Source organism: Balaenoptera borealis (genome assembly GCF_965194805.1).
Source record: "Balaenoptera borealis genome assembly, chromosome: 3".
NCBI classification, from domain to species: domain Eukaryota; kingdom Metazoa; phylum Chordata; class Mammalia; order Artiodactyla; family Balaenopteridae; genus Balaenoptera; species Balaenoptera borealis.
Window position 1 is genome coordinate 107,024,924 of NC_138866.1, and position 17,341 is coordinate 107,042,264.

The window sequence follows — 17,341 nt, forward strand, 5'->3', positions numbered from 1 at the left end:
GATACGGGACAACAAAGGGTCCTCCAGAGAAGGTAAAGGAAGAAAGACAGAGAAAAAAACCTTGAGTGCATAAATACTTCCCAGCTACCATCAGCCAGGAGCTGCCACTTGTCTCATGCAAACATATCTGTCATTTAAGGACCAGAGCTGTGAGCAGTCCTATTTGCTCACAACATTTTTCCCAGAGAACAGTAATGTCCCAAGGCGGTTCTGAACATTCCAATGAAATGACAGTAGTGTAGGGAAAAGCCAGCTTGTTTAGGGAAATTACTGACACCATGCAGGCAAATAAATTCTTTCTTTGATGGATAAGTTAGAACTACTTAAAATAAGCACAGTGGTTTTCTTATATGCAAACAGATGCTCTTGAAAGTAGCTTGAGAGGTACTTAAAATTGATTGGCTTAAATAAATCAAGCATTCCCTTATAACCTTATTTCTACCACTGGATAGGTCCTGCCAACCTCTTTTCGCCATAGATAATAACCAGCCCGTGTCCGATTTTTAGTGCCATGAATTACTACAGTTTTACTGCGAAAAAGTTATGGCAAGATTTTCGAGAGATGCCCTAGGATTTTCTGCCCTAGGATTTTCTTCTTCCTGCTAGCTCATGAATGTGTAATAACATGAAAAAGGTAAAAAGAGCATTTCTTCTCCTCTCCTCTTGCTCTGACCTAACCCTTCCCCTTGCTTTCCTGTTAGGGCTGGATGCTGCGGGACTTTTGTTTAAAAGGGCTTCCCCCAATGACCGGCTTTCACCAGATGACGCCAATTTCGTGGATGCCATTCACACCTTTACCCAGGAGCACATGGGCCTGAGTGTGGGCATCAAACAGCCCATAGCACACTATGACTTCTACCCCAACGGGGGCTCCTACCAGCCTGGATGCCACTTCCTAGAGCTCTACAAACATATCGCCAAGCACGGCTTGAACGGTGAGAAAGAAGACACTAGCCTACGCTGGTTTACATTCCCCACAACTGATGGGGTCTCTGGATCCAGTGGTGTCTAATCTGCAAGATTCTGAGAAGAGTGTGGCAAGGGTGGGGCCCAGGGTGAATGGTCACCAAGTCCACCCAGAGAGGGGGCCTGTGGGAGTAGGTGAGGGCTCCCGCTCCCCCCAAGCCCTTCCTCTTCACAGGCAGTGGTCCCTGGAGCTCAGGTGCTGAGGATGAGCTGAGGGGCACCACTAGGAGTCCCCGCTTCTTACCCCACTCAGTGTACCCAGCGAAGTCTCTCCCGGGGTATCAGCCCTTCTGAAAGTTGAGCCCTGATGTCTGTGGTTCTTCCTCTTTCTCTGGAACCTTCCTCACTCAGGGGGCTTCGTCTATTCTGGGCCCTATGATGATCCACTTAATAGATCATGGTTTCTTGATCCTTGGTCTCACAAGAGTGGGAAGAACTCTTCCAACCCCCGTGAGGTTTAATCAGCTGACCCTACAGGACATTCATTATTGAGATTCTTCCAATTAGATGTTCAGCTCTAAATAGGTCCTTGTGACTTCCTTTGTCTCAGGGCAGAAACTGAATATGGCATTATCTGGGTTGTGATCCCCCTTCTCTCTCAAACCCTAAAACCAAAACATTAACACGCACATTGATAACAGGCCCTGGATTAAAGAACAGAAATGTGAGCAAAAACCATACATTTCATAGGCATTCCAAGTTTCTCATTATTGTAAAATAATATCCTGATTAAGACATGCCAACTCACTCTAAGCCAACTGGAGACCCCCCCACCCGACCCCCACATACCACCATCATGCCCCAATCATCTGAAACTGAGCTGAGCACACACTATCTCGTGATTACATCACCACCTTCACGTCTCCTGTATCAGAATGACCTTCACACTGGATACTATCTCATTTTGGCTGGACTCCCAGCTTTCCACCCGGCCACGCCTGAGAGAACCTTCTGGGAACTTCCCCTTATCATTCCTTACATTTCTCTCCAGTCATCGCCCTCTAGTCACCAGCAGTTCCTGGTGACCATCCAGCCCTCTTCCCAGATTTACACCCTCCCTAAGCTCAACACAGACCCCTAGGATGGTGTTTATTAGCTAGTTGCCTGGTAAATGCATCTCTGACCAATTACTGCCATTTTATCTTTTATGCTACACTTCAGAATGATGGAACCAAGGATATTTATTTACCTTGCCCACCCTTGGTATGGTTTTTCTCAGTTTTCTTCACCCTTATGTTTGCAAATGATCCCATTCTGGGGTGAACATGTTAACTTGGTCAGTTGGTAACTGCTTTACCATCCTCACCACCTCCTGGCTAGGTGAGCTTGAGTGAGTGAGTGAATGTCTTTGAAACTCAGTTTCCTCACTTGTAACAGCTGCCTCAAGGAGCTGTATTGAAGATCTGGGGAGGCATTCAGTGTAGTACCTGCCGAATAGTGAGTGCTCAACAAATATAGCCCCTAGTGACCAAGAACTGAGATGACTAATCCTGGGCAAACAGCTTTTGGCAAAGTTACCCGTGCTCCACCTTCACATGAGGTTCTTATCACATCTCGTGGTGGTTCCTCAACATTCCTAGAGAAAACTTTACTAAAGATTGTTAAGATTTGGAGACCCAAAAACAACCCCCCCCCAAAAAAGGTCAAAATCCTTGGTATATAAACCTGCTAAACTTGTTTTGGGTTAGGCCCATTCAGACCTGGTCACTGGGATATGTCCTTCTTGAAGCCAATCCCCATGCTGGTTGTACAGGCCAGTTATCTTAGGGCATGCAGTGGCTGCTTTGGGACAGAAGGCAGACATGGTGGGGGAGGCCTCAGCTCTCACCAGACCATGAGCCAAGTCCCAAGATTGCCTGGGCGCTGGTTTACCCAGCTTTATTAAGAAAAGAGGCATTCCGCACAAGGCTGTTCTGCTAACTCACCCTTAAAGCATCAGCAATTGTGCATTTTTAACCATTTGAGATGAAAATATTTCCAAAATGAATTACAATACCCCACTTGCTTAAATAATTCAATATTTTCTTAGTGACTTGGGGCTCCTATTAAAACACCTACTGTAACATACAGGGTGCCCTCAGCAGCCCCCTGGAGCCTGAGATGATGCCTCCGCACTAAGTGACTGCAGGGGGTCTACCCTTTGTGTAGTGTTCAGTCAGTTATCACACCCACTGTAGTCAGCGGGTTGACCTCAGCACTCTCCTCCTCCTTCCTGATGTGCTGGTACTCTGCACTGAGAAACAAGGTGATCCTTCAGATAAAGGGATGCTAATGTCCTTCTTGCCCTGTGTTCCAGCCATCACCCAGACCATCAAATGTGCCCACGAGCGGTCGGTGCACCTCTTCATCGACTCCTTGCTGCATGCTGATATGCAGAGCACAGCCTACCCGTGCAAGGACATGGACAGCTTCAGCCAGGGCCTGTGCCTGAGCTGCAAGAAGGGCCGCTGCAACACGCTGGGCTACTATGCCCGCCAGGAGCAGCAAAGCAAGAAGAGCAAGAGCCTCTTCCTGGTGACTCGAGCCCAATCCCCGTTCAAAGGTGAGTGCAGGAGAGCCTTCAGAAGGGCAGAATGCAGCCACTTGTCTGAAGGTTCAGAAGTTCCCTGAAGTCTTTTGCTGGAACTACTTCAGGCTCTGTTATTTTAGTGGTTTTGACCCTGCACAGATTCTAGACCGTGATGATGACACAGCCTCTCTCTTTACCCAAGAATGTGGCTTCCCCACTGCCAAGTGCTGGAGGAGAAAGGTTGATACTTTCTGGAACAATCCTTGGGTTGGCTGTACTTCATCCAATATCATGGTCCCCTAGAATACTAGATCCAGAAGGCCTTGAGCAATTACCTTGACCACCCAGGCCTCATTGTACAGGGCCCTGGAGACTTCCCCAAACTCAGACTGGAAGCCAGTGCTTTCATCTCTGCTCATGGCTTTCAGGAAAAACCTGGGCTCCACGCTGTATCTGTGCTTCCTCATTTCCCCTAACGTTTGAATCAGCTCGTCTTACAAGAGATCATTGTCCTATTGAGGCCCTCCCTAGAAGAAGTTCCGCTTCTCAACCTCAGGGGAGAAACTGAGCCCCTTCTTCTTGCTGGGTTGAACAGGAGGTCAGAGAAAGGGCTGTGGCCATGACTTGGGCTGAAGCCAGCAGAGAAATACTCCACTAAAGCCTAAATCCTCCTGGAGGGAACAAGCCAACATCTGTTGCCTTTAACATTTCTGCCTAATCCTTAAAACAGCTCTGGAATGATTTAGCATCTTACTGTTCACAGCACATGCTCACGTCACTGGGAGAAGCCTGGTGCTGTTTGCTTGTTACCGTGCAGATATTTGTATGCAGAAGGTGAACACGCTGTCAGTAGCACTTTGCCTTTGCACCGCGTTTTACACAAAACCATTACATGTATCCATCAACTCCTCATGGTGCCCACAGCAGCCAAGCGAGGTTGGCAGGGTTAGCCTGGAAGGAGGCCTGGAACCCAGGTCCCTCTGACTCCCAGGCTGGTGTTCCGTTCATTACCACACTCCCAAGTTCAAGCTCCCAGGCGGCTTATTTTTTAGGCACAGGATTCTTCTGTTTATCTGAACTTTTGCTCTCCAGCCAGATTTCCCTTTCCTGAGTCCCAGGAATGACAGAAATCAGATGGAGCGTCTGATAGCTTCTGAGAGCACTTGGAGCGAGGGCGGGATCTTTATTCCCTGAGGCGCAGAGGGTCCCCTCAGCTGTCTGTCCTTGAGGGGTGGCGGAACCCAGTGACACCCATGGCACGGTGAGGGGATTTGGAAGGCCTCCTGCTTCAGGGAGCGCCCCCGCTGCAGGCTGCCAATTAGACACTCATTCGAGCTAACCAGCTCCTCTTTTAAATGGCAAAGCTGCCTGGAGTGATTAAGCCTCTCAGATAATCACATTTTACCAGATCTACTTTAATCCTGGAATGTTAGCATTTCAAAAAACTGTTCAACTCCACCATTTCACAGATGGGATAACAGAGGCCCAGATGCAGGAGAATCATTTGCCCAGGGACACAAGAGGAATTCTTGGGGGCAGAGCCGGCATTTAGACCCAGGCCTGCAAAAAACTAGTCTAGTGATTTTTACCTTGGTAACCTGCCCATGGTCTGTCTATGGGGGCGAGGGAAGGAGGAGAGGTGGGGGAGGATCTTGCTTTCTCCTTGCGGTTGGCTGGAAAGAAAGAGCATCATTTTTCACCTTCCAGGGCAGGGCTGTGCATCTGAAATGAGGGACTGGGTCCTGCCCGAGGTCATCTCCTGGGGGGCGTGGAGATGGGGGAGGGAGGCGAGAGCGTCAAGAGAAGGAAGAGGGGGAGGGAAGAGCGGTAGGCACAAGCCAGGCTGAGTTTTTCCCTTTGCCCAGGACCCCAGATGCCCAATCACCACACGGTGCTGGTGTGAACTCACAGGGACCCCTTTCCTGTGAAGGAGGACCAAGGAATCGCATTAGGGCATCACTATCTCACCCAGCAGCTGCCAAAGCCACTGTGCCAGGCCATCATTTATTCTTCAAGCATAAATAGAGCCAGGGTAGGCAGAGGCCCTCCCTCAGGGGGCCTCAGGGGAGACCAACCCCCTCCCACAAGCTGCATGCTAAATGCTGTCCCAGGAAGACAGATGATGAGTCCCTTGGAGACAATGTTGCAGGAAGGGGGACCCCTTCCAGGGCCCGAGAGTGGGCTCTTGCCTAACCCTCGGAAATGAACTGTCCAGGGAGACACACGTGCTGACAAAGCAAGAGACTTTATTGGGAAGGGGTGTCCGGGCAGAGAGCAGCAGGGTAAGGGAACCCAGGAGAACTGCCGTGCCACATGGCTCGCAGTCTTGGGTTTTATGGTGATGGGGTTAGTTTCCGGCTTGTCTCTGGCCAATCATTCTGACTCAGGGTCTTTCCTGGTGGTGCACGCATTGCTCAGCCAAGATGGATTCCAGTGAGAAGGATTCTGGGAGGTTGGTAGGACACATGGACTGGTGTCTCCTCTCTCCTTTTGACCTTTCCCAAATTCTTTCAGTTGGTGGTGGCTTGTTAGCTCCACGTTCCTTACCAGGACCTCATGTTGTAAGATAACTCATGCAAATGGTTACTCTAGGGTCTGGCCAGGGTGGGCCATTTCGGTCAGTAGTTCCCCTAACAACAACACTTGGGTCTCTTTATCACCAGCGTCTCATCTTGCTCCAGGGATATCCAATGAAGATAAGATCTATGGGGCCAGTGATATGGAGATGGGACTATGAGACAAGACTGCCTGAAACTGGTCCGAACCCAAACCTCCAGCCCCAGACAGATTCCAGTGACGGGCTGCAGCCTGCACTGCACCCTGCTTTTCTCTGGGCCTTCCAGATTCTCCCCAGATCCACCTCAGCCCTTCCAGGGAGCAAAGTCCTAATCTGCTCAGCCTAATTTGACTCACTGGTGGGGAGTCATATCCCTGCGGTCACATCAAGCTACCCTGGGTACAGCTGGAAATTATGCCCAAATGAGACTCGCACCTATGTGAAAGCAGCTGCTCGTGGGATGCTGCAGTCTGTATAATGCTACATCGCCCTATATGGTCGCTGCTAACCTTATGTGGCTATATAAATTACTTAAAATAAAATCACAAACTTGAATCCTCAGTCATACTAGCCACATTTCAAACGCTCAAATATGTGGCTGCCATATCAGAGAGTTCAGAAATAGACCATTTCCATCCAGAAAGTTCTATTGATGGTGCTGGCATCAAGTCTTTAATCTAGGCCACCATAACTGCACCCTTCTTCACCCATCATGGCCACGATCATCTGTGACTTGGGCCCCCAGAGTCTATTTCAGTGGCCACCTCCAGCATTTGATGAATACTTATAGATTCATAAAGGAACAGACTTGCCCAACCCTGGTTACAGAGAACCCACAATCCATATTTTTCAAGGACATCTAATTGTACTATATATTTTAGTGCAGGGTCTGGCTGGGCAAGATAAACATCCCCTCCCGATTGTAGCTGCACAAAGGATGACTAACTTGGCCCTCATTCCTCTGGCTCCCAAGATATTTTGACAAAACCATCAAAGGATCTGTTTTCTACAACCGTACGCCAGAACTCGGGTAAACGCTGAAGAGGACAGCAGTAGCAGAAGAGAATTGGGAAACAGTCGCTGAGTGAAATGAGGCAATTTATCGCCTACTTCCATTCTCTCTCTCAGGAGGAACCTTTGCTAGTTTGGGAGCCCTTTTTTTTTTTTTTTTTTTTTTTTTTTTTTTTAAGAGAAGGGGTTGGGAAACAAACCTGTATGAAGTCCTGCTTAGCAAGCATCTTATCTAACTTAATCCTCATAGCAGTTAGAGGAGGTAACTGTGTGGAAGAGAAGGAAGCAGCACTCAGGGGGGCTTACTCTGTCCAGACACCACGTTGGATGTGTTGCATCAATTATCTCATGTATCATTTAATCCTCACAACAACCTACAGACAGAGAGAGAGGCAAAGATGGAAGGGGCGGGGGGTGGATTGATTATGCCTAATTTTCCAAATAAATAAATTGAGATTCAGAGAGGCTAAAATCACCTTCCCAAAGTCACACAGTTAGTGAGGAGCAAACGTAGTGTTTGACCCCAGGTCTCCCCGATTCCATGGCCCTTGTTCTTTTCACTCCACACGGCCTCCTAAGTGTAGGACCGAGGCCCGTTCACTGACAGCTCACTCCTGAGTCATCCCTCCTCTTGGGCTCCTCTTTCTGAGTCTCGCCTCTCTTCCCCATCCTCCGCTGCCTGCACTCTCCCCCTGCACTCTGGGCCCCGGTGGGAACTCGCTCCAGCTGATGAGAGCGCTCTTCTGGTTGGTGAGATAACCAGCCAAACTGTGACCTGGGGAGTCTGTTTGTCTTTGGCTTTTCTCAGCTACTTCTTTGGAAGGTTTTCACTGATTTCCAGGGAGAATTCCAGAGAAGCAATGGGTGTAGTAGAGAGAGCAGAGGCTTGGGATTGGGATAAGGAGTGTCCAGAATTTGGCTTTGCTGCCAACCACCTATATGACCTTGACCCTGTGGCAAAACCTATGTGGGCCTCAGTTTCTTCAGCCACGAAGTGACTGTGTGTGGACCGGCATGAGGGAGAACCACTAACCCTGGCACCTGGGGGTGGACTCACTCTGCCCACTGTGCTGGTCAGTCCTGCACATAGGATGGTCGACACCTTCTAGAAGCCAGGCACTTTTACATACCATCTCATCACATCCTCACAACAACCCCGTGAGAGGGCTTTTAATACCCGTTTTACAGATGAGGAAACTGAGGTCCAGAAAGCTGATGAGGGCTCAAGACCTCTTGATGGTACCAGGAGGCTCCTATCTCTCAGTCAGGGGTGCTTATTTCCATCCCATACACACACACAACACAATACTCCCTGGCCTTCCCACACATACACACATACACACACGCTCCCCCATCTCCACCCCCAGCAGAGGAGGAAACTACCCATAGAAGGGGCAAGCATCCAATCTTGTGACATCAGCATCACGTAAATGGGGCAGTACTGTTGAGCCCAAATTTAGTCCCCAACCTAAGTACATACACGCACACACACATAGGCTTATAAAACCCCTTCTCGACTTCCCTTGAGCCTGTTCTGAGTTCGTTCAACCAGCCCCTGCTAGTGCTGGCTGCTCGTACATTAACCCCCTGCATAAGACCATCATTGGGCCTCTCAGTTCCATGATGTTCAGCCTTCCTCTCAGGTTAGAGGCATTTGAGATCTAGGAAGAAGACCTTGGTGCTGCAAGAAAACACGAGATCTCATTCTTACCATCTCCATGAGAAAAAAATCTATACATTCAAAACAAAAAAGGCCTCTTTGATGTTTGTAAAGAGTCATAGTGTCTCCCAGGGCCAGTACCTAATGATTCAGAATCATTTTTTCCATGAGACAAAAAAAAAAGGAAAAAAATATTCCCTTTTTGTAAATTCCATAACCTGGTGCTCACAGTGGCTACCTTGTAAAAAGAAACTTTTTTTTTTTTTAAGTGGCACCAGTGGGGTCCACACAAGATTAGGATCCAGGGTTTTTAGGGTCTCTGAACCCCAGGCAGACTCTCTGGTGAAGAGAATCTCCAGAGGCCTCACATCTCTGCTCCAGGTTTGATTTTGCCTGATCTCATTCAGGGTTAATAGACTATTTCATGCTTTTCATCTTTAAGACCTGAAATAATTTCTCCTGCCTGAACTGAGGAACACGTTGTGCTGGCCTCCTTGCAGTCACAGGATCAAAAGCATTTCCCTAAATCATTTTTTAAAATCCTTATTAAACATGCCATAAGGTAAAGTGAGAAAAATTATTCACCCTTTTTCCCTTAATCTTTGTAACAGCATCATTGTCCTGGGGGGTGGGGGGGAGGAATAAGAAGCAAATTGTCTTTTTTCTTTTTTTAAGGAAAAACACTTACAAAATCCAAAATAAGAACAAATAATTAGATCTGAACATGAAAGTCTCTTATGTATTTTAAAAAATTAATTTCAAGATTTCTCCCCACAAGTGGCTTTCCTAGTGCAGGTTAAAAGGGATTCCTTGTGCTATCAATGTGTGATGGGTTTGACCATCACACTCCTGCAGACACAGGTGCCCTCCACAGCCCGCCTCACTCAGGCTTACACACCTTTGGAGGTCCTGACCTCCTGCACAGGTCCCACCCCAGGGAGACACTGCAGGACACAGGTAATTCTCATCCATAGGATGTGAGAGCTAAAGGGACCTTTGCAATCATCAAAGCCAACCCCTTCCCCCAGAATCGTAGAACCATGGCATCTCAGATGCGGAAATCCGTCTCTTCCTACTCATATTTTAAGAGCAAAGGAAGACAAAAACCCATCTCCAGTGCAGGGACGTGAAACATTTATCCCAGCTCGGGGGCTGGACATTCAGCAGACAGGCAGCAGGCAGGAATCTGCAGCAGTGATAGCCCAGGATGGATGTCAGTGGGTCAGAGCTGGCAGGCACTTTGTCTTGGTGGCTTTATTGGAGGCAGGTTTAGACTGCAGCTTTTCTTCAGGGGCTGTTTGCTCTTTGCTTTCAAAGGGCAGCTTCAGCTTGCTAGAACCAGAACCCCAGGACACAGTGGGAAGGGTCTTTTGGAATCAGACCAGACACCTGTGTTCAAAGTCTGCTCCACCAAAGTGAGAGAGTAGCATTGATATATATACACACTAAATGTAAAATAGATAGCTAGTGGGAAGCAGCCGCATAGCACAGGGAGATCAGCTCGATGCTTTGTGAACACCTAGAGGGGTGGGATAGGGAGGGTAGGAGGGGGACGCAAGATGGAGGAGATATGGGGATATATGTATACGTATAGCTGATTCACTTTGTTATACAGCAGAAACTAACACACCATTGTAAAGCAATTATACTCCAATAAAGATGTTAAAAAAAAAAAAAGTCTGCTCCACTTCTAACTATCTGGGTCACCTTGCACCCGTCTCCAAATGTCTGCTTCCTTATCTGTAATTTACCAGGATCATTGACACCCTATCTGTCGAGGTCTCAGCAGAAAACAGGACTCCACTCACCTGGATCAACTAAAGAGAGCAGGCAGGACTCCTTAGAGAGGGTGGGTGATACTAAGGAAAGCAACATGGGCTGTTGATGCACCCCAGATCTAACAGCCAGCCTCTGGGAGAAGTAAGGAGAAGGAACAGCCCAAGAGAACGGGAGCTGTGGAGGAGAGGCTGCTGATAGCATGTCATCATGGAGCACAGTTCCTCTGCAGTCAGTCTTCAAAGCAGGAGGGAGCAGAGAGAAAAACACCCTGACCTCTCTCTTCTGTGCCCTGATCTCCTGCTGGTGCCTCCCCAGTGGGTCAATCGCAACCAGAAACCATCCTGCAAGGCAGCCAGGAGATGAGGCCGTGGGGTCACTTCCTGGGGTTCAGAGCTGGATGGGGAGAGCAGGGGTAGGTGTAGAAAATGGAGTCTCACCACATGTTATCTTTATTTAGTCTTGTTACGAGGACAAAAGTAATGTCTGTAAAGCACTTAGTAGGTAGCCTGATGCGTAGTAGGATCTCAAAAAATGAAAGCAATTTTTTGATTATTCCTATTCACAATTAGGCTCTTTAAGGCAACTGTTTTGGTCCTGTCTTGTTTTCACACAAAAAGCCTCAGAAGCACTCCTTAGATGCCTGATGTGTGCCGTGACTTGTGGAGATAACAAGCGTTAATATGACCCCAAGGCTGCCCTCAGGGAGATAAGATCCATGGACACGGATGCCCGTGAGACTAGGCAGAAGGTGACAAGGGTCACAGAAGTCACTCTGCTTCCCAGCTGCAAGCTCCTCTAAGGCCAGGACCACAGCTTCTGGTTCTGTTTTCTCTCTTAATACTTTTAAAAACTTTTCTTTTTCCAATAAGAGTCTAATTAGAATACATGCTTATTGTAGAAAATGTGGGACTTGCAGAAAAGCATAAAGAAGAGAATAAAAATTACCTCTCTCCCCTCTCCAGAGAAAATCACTTAATACTTTTGTGAATCTCTCTCCTACTCTGCATGCTGTTTTATTAGAATTAGTCTCATGTTAGATGTCCAATTTGTATCCTGATGGTTGTTTGGGGTTTTTTTCCACTTTTTCATAAGCATTGAAACCATTCCAAAAATATCTTTTAATCACTTCATAAGAGTAAATCACGTGGTTGGGAACATGAACTCGGAGTCAGCAGACTAACGTCTAATTGCAACTTCACCAGTTCTTAGCTGCATGACAATGGACAAGTTACTTAAATTTCCTGAGCTTCAGCTTCTTCATTTGTAAAATGATGCGAAGGGAGGTTAAAGTAGGCATCTTACAAAGTTGTAGTAAAAGAAATAAGATAATTTTGAGAAACAATAGTTCAGTATCTGGGACATAATAAAGAGCTAAATGGTAATTATCATAATTGTCATTATTAGTCCATAGTCATTCCTCTATTGGTGAATATTTAGGGTGTTTTTGATTTATTTTTAATTAAATAATTCTGTTATGACATTTTTGAACTTTAATCTCTTTCCACACTTCGACTTTTTCCTTAGGGTATATAAAGCTATTGGTCCTGGGTATAAACATTTAAAACTTCAAGTTCTGGAGCCAGGTGGCCTGGACTTACGTCCCAGTTATGCTACTTACTAGCTGTGTGATGCTGGAAAAGTTGCTTAACCTCTCTGTGCTTCAGTTTCCTCTTCTCTAAAATGAAATAATAGTACCAGCTGTTGTAAGGATTAAATGAGATAATAAATACAAAGTGCCTGGCACAAGTAAACAAAATAAATATTAGCCTATGTTATTACCATGCATACTGCTAATTACATTCTTTTACTCGTCTATCCCCAATGGCTTTTAGCACTGGGCTGGGTATCAGTAGATTTCCAGTTACTACATATTAAACTGGTTGCTATGAGTGTTTCTTGCATACTGTGGGAGATGCCCTGCCTGCTTGTTTGGGGGTTAACCCAAGGCCAGTTCTCTCACGTCATCCTGTCCACATCCTGCCCCCACCCCACCCCCCAGTGCCTACGGCCTGTATCTTTCCTTTTTGCCTCGGTTCAACTTATAACACTGTTCACCTGTTACAGAGTCCCCTAGACAGACCCCAAATAGTGTAAGACCTCTCCAGAGGCTTCTGGGATGACAGGCCAGAGTCCCTGCCTCCACCGCTGCCACCCAAGGGTTTAGGGACCCTTCCTGGGACTTGGGCCCATAGCCCTTCTCTTATTTCTCACCCAAACCCTCACAGTCTTGAGAGCATCAAACTACTGTATTCCAGGCTGGAGGATTCGAGCACCTATTATGCAGGGCACTGGAGGCAATCCACTGCAGGCAACCCACTGCAAAACCCACATGGGAAGACTGGTTTATGCCAAAGGGTAGGGTTGTGTAAATAACCCAGAAACCCAGCAATACAGGCACACCAGGACCCTGCAGCTGAGGTGTTGGCAACACACCATTAGCCACAGCTGCTGCCAGGTTTGTGTGTAGCTACCAACCTCCAGCGGAAATGCATCATTTGGGAGTAAGTAGATTGATTCATGAGGATGGTGAATTTCCACAGGTTGGGTGCATGGGATGGATAATCAAGTGGCTAGTTCCATAATCTATCCTTTCCAGAAGGAATTCTACGACAAAGCTTGAAACTCAGATCTTGAATTCTCAGAGGTGATTTCCATCTTGCTAAATGTTCATGCACATTCTGATACTCCCAAGCAAAATGTCAGTTCTTCATCCCACAAATGTTTATTAAGCACCTACTGTGTGCAAGCACTGTATCAGGATTAGTGGGTTAATCATTATCTAGAACAGGAAAAGCAAATACACAACAAGTATATCGTATATCCCCTATCCTTCGCCCAAGGCAGACACCAATCCTCCCAAGAGCCTAGACACGGTCTCAGAGCCCATCTCAACATGGGGCCCCAGGCAGTCCTACCAATCAAGTTGACATGCCATATTAAACCTGTTTGCAGTCTTGGAGCTCAAGTGCTACAAGTACTTAGAGAATATGGAGACAGCAAGAAAAAGAAGTCTAAGCAGCCGTCAGTCATTTGGGAATGAGGTGGGGTAATTTTGAAAACAGCTCCACAGCTGGTTGGTGTAACAATGCAAGCTAATCAAGGCAATGGGTCCAGGCCAAGAGCACAGGCTGCTATGTGACCCTGAGCAGGTCACGTCACCTCTCTGGCCCTGGTTTTCTGCTTTATAAAATGGGGCTGATCATAACAATACCCTCCTCATAGGGTAGTTATGATAAGTAATGATGCAATGTAAAGTATTTAACAACACCTGTCCTATAGTAAGCAGTTTGCTTTTATTAATTAAATATAGACTGTATTTAGGTAAAGAAGAATAAAATAAATTTCCCTCTTCCGAACAACCCAGTAGAAGGACATTCTGGACACTTGATAAGATAGAAAAATTTTAGGCCCAGGTACTAGAACTAGTTGTCTTATTTCCATTGGAAAATGTGCTTGTTGAACCCCACAGAGCTAGTTCCCAGGAACTGCCCCAGAACACAAAGTTGTGGTCATTAGGGCATATTTCTTAGCTGGAGCTCTGTCTCACCCCAAAACTGACACCATCAAACAGGCAAAAGTAAAAATGACAGTGTGTTCTCTTGCTTTTGGCAGCTGCCTAAAAGGCAATATATCCTTTGATTTGTGAAAGGGGTCCCTTGCCAAATACATGGAATAGTCCAACAGAATTCATCTGGAAATTGATGAGAATGCCAAATATATTGTACTCCTATTCTGCTTTCTTTTGTTCGATAATATTTATTATATTATTGGGTTGGCCAAAAAGTTCATTCAGTTTTAAGTAAAAATAAAAGACACTTTTTTCATTTTCACCAAGAACTTTATAGAACAACGTATTCACTACCAGAACGAACTTTTTGGCCAACCCAATACAAACATAAGTCCTCTTAGACATTTAGGAAACTCAGAGAAGGAAAAAGAGGAAAATAAAAAGCATTCATAATTCTACCACCCAGAAAAAAAAATGGGGTATCTATTCATCCATACTTTTCCCTCTGCTTTTTAAATTTTAAAAGTATGATATTTTTTATTTTACAATTTTCTGCTTGAATTATCTTTCTCTCTCCCTCTCCATCCTATTCCCCTCTAGTTTATCATTACCAGTTGAAGATTCAGTTCATCAACCAAATTGAGAAACCAATAGAACCAACTTTTGCCATGTCACTCCTCGGAACGAAAGAGGAAATGCAGAAAATCCCCATCACTCTGTGAGTATGAGGTACAGCCCCGTCCGTGGTGATGAGAGGCTTAATTTTCTCACAGGGTCTGGATGGACCCTGCTTTTCAAGGGTCAGGCCAGACACAACTTACTTTTCTCAGCCCATTATGACTGCCCCAAACACTCTGTCAGATGGGACATCCACCCACACGCAGCACCGTGTCATCCCTCCTCAGCCTCACCCAGTCCCCACGATTACTTTATGTTGCTGCTACCTGTGTTTGTGATGGGCCCAGTGCGACAGGGCCTGGAATGGAGAGGGAAGCCAGAGGTGGCCAGTCCATGTCTGCAGTACAGGAAGAAGATCCAAGCAGGGAGGAGTGGTGATGGCTGGAGCAGGTGTCCCCAGGAAGGCCCTGAGCGCCTTTCCAGTGAGTTCTGAAAGCCATAACCCAGAAATAACACTGGTACCATTCAACACGGCACAAATTTTCCATTCAGTCAGCCTGCACTGCCAGCCCTCCCCATCTGTCCTTTGCCCTGCTGCACCCCTGCTCACAACATGGGCAGTGGCCTCAACGTCTCCTGCAGAGGCTCCGCACCTTCACTGGCCAGAAAAGGCCTGCTGACTGCTTTTTCTCAGCATCTTGACCCTCAGCATGGGCTCTCCTTGGGAAGTGACACTAGCTTTCACCCACTCCAGCGACAGTCCTCAGCTTCCCGAGAATTGCCCCCAGCTTTGAACCTCTGATCATCACACTGATTCAGTCACTCAGCAAGGATGTGTTGGTGCTCAGCACTAGAGGTAGAGAGGACACTATCCTTAGGATGCTTCCAGCCTAGTGGGGTGGGTGGATTTCTAAACGATGCTTTACAACATACTACAGGAGGAGCTACAATGAGCCAAGCAAGGGAATCCTCCAGCCACCTGTCTCACCCTAAATCCAGTGTTAACTCTGCGCTGTCCCAAATCTCTCCCCGGGAGATTGTCCTAAGTAGTGGAAAGGGCATCTGGCAGTTCTGTCAATGTTGGGACATTTTAATGTCTTGGAGATTAGTGAGTAAAGCTGATAATGATACCTAAGGATCTGTATTTAAATCTTGCTCCAAACTGGTGCATCCTTTTTATATGTGGTTTTCTATTACTGCTATACTTGTTGTTTTAACAGAACTTTCTATTTATGTGGGGAGGAAAAAAGCATCGATCTGTGGTGTGGCTCTAATGTGTTGATCAAACATACAGAGAGCGGTATTGCCCAGAGACCATTGCCAAAGCCCCTGCCCTCTTCAGGACAGTTTTCCCGACTTGGAAGCCTGAGCTAAACAAAGCTAACTAGACTCATTACCGCAGAACTCTTAGGGAGTTTTTAATATGCTAACACAGAAAATAAGATGGTTTTCCCAATGTTATTGGTCTGGAAAACCCTTTTTATCCTGGCACACCTATTGCTATCTCTATTAATAGTCTGTCCAATACCAGTTTGGGAAATGCAGCAGAAAAGACCATCCCAAATCATTCAGGCAAACCTAACATATCCTGAATGTGCCTAAGCATCACTTTGCTGTTAAAAATCAACTGACTGTGTCTGGTTTCCTTTGTATCTTCAAGGAACAAAGGAATTACTAGTAATAAAACCTATTCCTTTCTTATCACACTGGATTTGGATATTGGTGAGCTGATCATGATCAAGTTCAAGTGGGAAAACAGTATGGTGTGGTCCAATGTCTGGAACACGGTCCAAAACATCATCCCATGGGGAAGAGAGTCCCTTCCCTCGGGCCTTGTTCTGAAGAGCATCAGAGTCAAAGCGGGAGAAACACAGCAAAGGTGAGTGCTGTTTCAACCTCCTCCTAACATCTGTTAAGCATCTACCTATGTCAGCACTTTTACAGTTTACTATTTGCATCTGTCTTATGAAGTGGGCATTATTATCTCCTAATGATGGCATAAAGATGCTCAGAAAGATGAAATGACCATCCTGAGTTCACAAAGCCATAGGTGGAAGGACCAGGATTTGCACCTACGTCTTCTGATTTCTAGTCTAGCCTCTTCCCTCTGCCCACAGCTAATAGCCACCTGCCTCCAGAGTTTGAGAACAACTCACTAGCCCAGTGCTTTTCAAATTTCACCAGGTGATGTCAATGCTGCTGGTCCAAGGACCACACTTTGAATGGCAAGGACCTAGACGTGACATTTCTTCTTTGTTGTTTACCCAGAGAAATGCTTTTAACAAATCACAATCTCAAAATCTCACACTGTGGTGGCACCTTTCAAATCTAAGAATGCCAAGGGATCACTAGGGAACTTATTGAATATGCAGAATTCCACCTGAATACCCACCTGAAGAGCTTCTGATTGGCTGTGGTCTGTGAAGGACCACACATTTGGCAATAAGAGCCCTAAGAAATTCTGATGTGGACCAGTGGATTACCCACAGGAGGTGCAGCTCTGTGTGACTGAACATCTCCCTCGGCCCAAAGTCTCTAGGGACACGAGGGGTTGGGTTGGGGGCAGGGAGTGAAGGAAAGAAAGGATGTCCAGCTGCGCCTTCAGTCCTCTCAGCAGAGCAAAAGGATGCCCAATGTATTTTACTATGGCAACCGTGCTTTTCTGTGGTTCTGCAGTTCCCCATGAAAGGAGAATCCTGTCCTTCCCCAGACCTTTTCCTATCTCCTCCCCAC

At 46.5% G+C, this 17,341-nt stretch overlaps 1 protein-coding gene and 1 long non-coding RNA gene across 3 annotated transcripts in view; both read left to right on the forward strand.

Annotated features, from left to right (window-relative positions):
* The window catches only part of LOC309626862, an 844,624-nt gene that overhangs the window by 696,117 nt on the left and 131,166 nt on the right, over positions 1–17,341 (forward strand). The window lies entirely within an intron of this gene.
* The window catches only part of LIPC (lipase C, hepatic type), a 177,675-nt gene that overhangs the window by 155,142 nt on the left and 5,192 nt on the right, over positions 1–17,341 (forward strand). For both annotated transcript variants that reach the window (XM_082388132.1, XM_082388133.1), the window contains 4 exons: positions 702–935; positions 3,263–3,508; positions 14,591–14,708; positions 16,269–16,487. In XM_082388132.1, the coding sequence (XP_082244258.1) occupies positions 702–935; positions 3,263–3,508; positions 14,591–14,708; positions 16,269–16,487 (817 nt within the window). The remainder of the gene's footprint in view (positions 1–701; positions 936–3,262; positions 3,509–14,590; positions 14,709–16,268; positions 16,488–17,341) is intronic.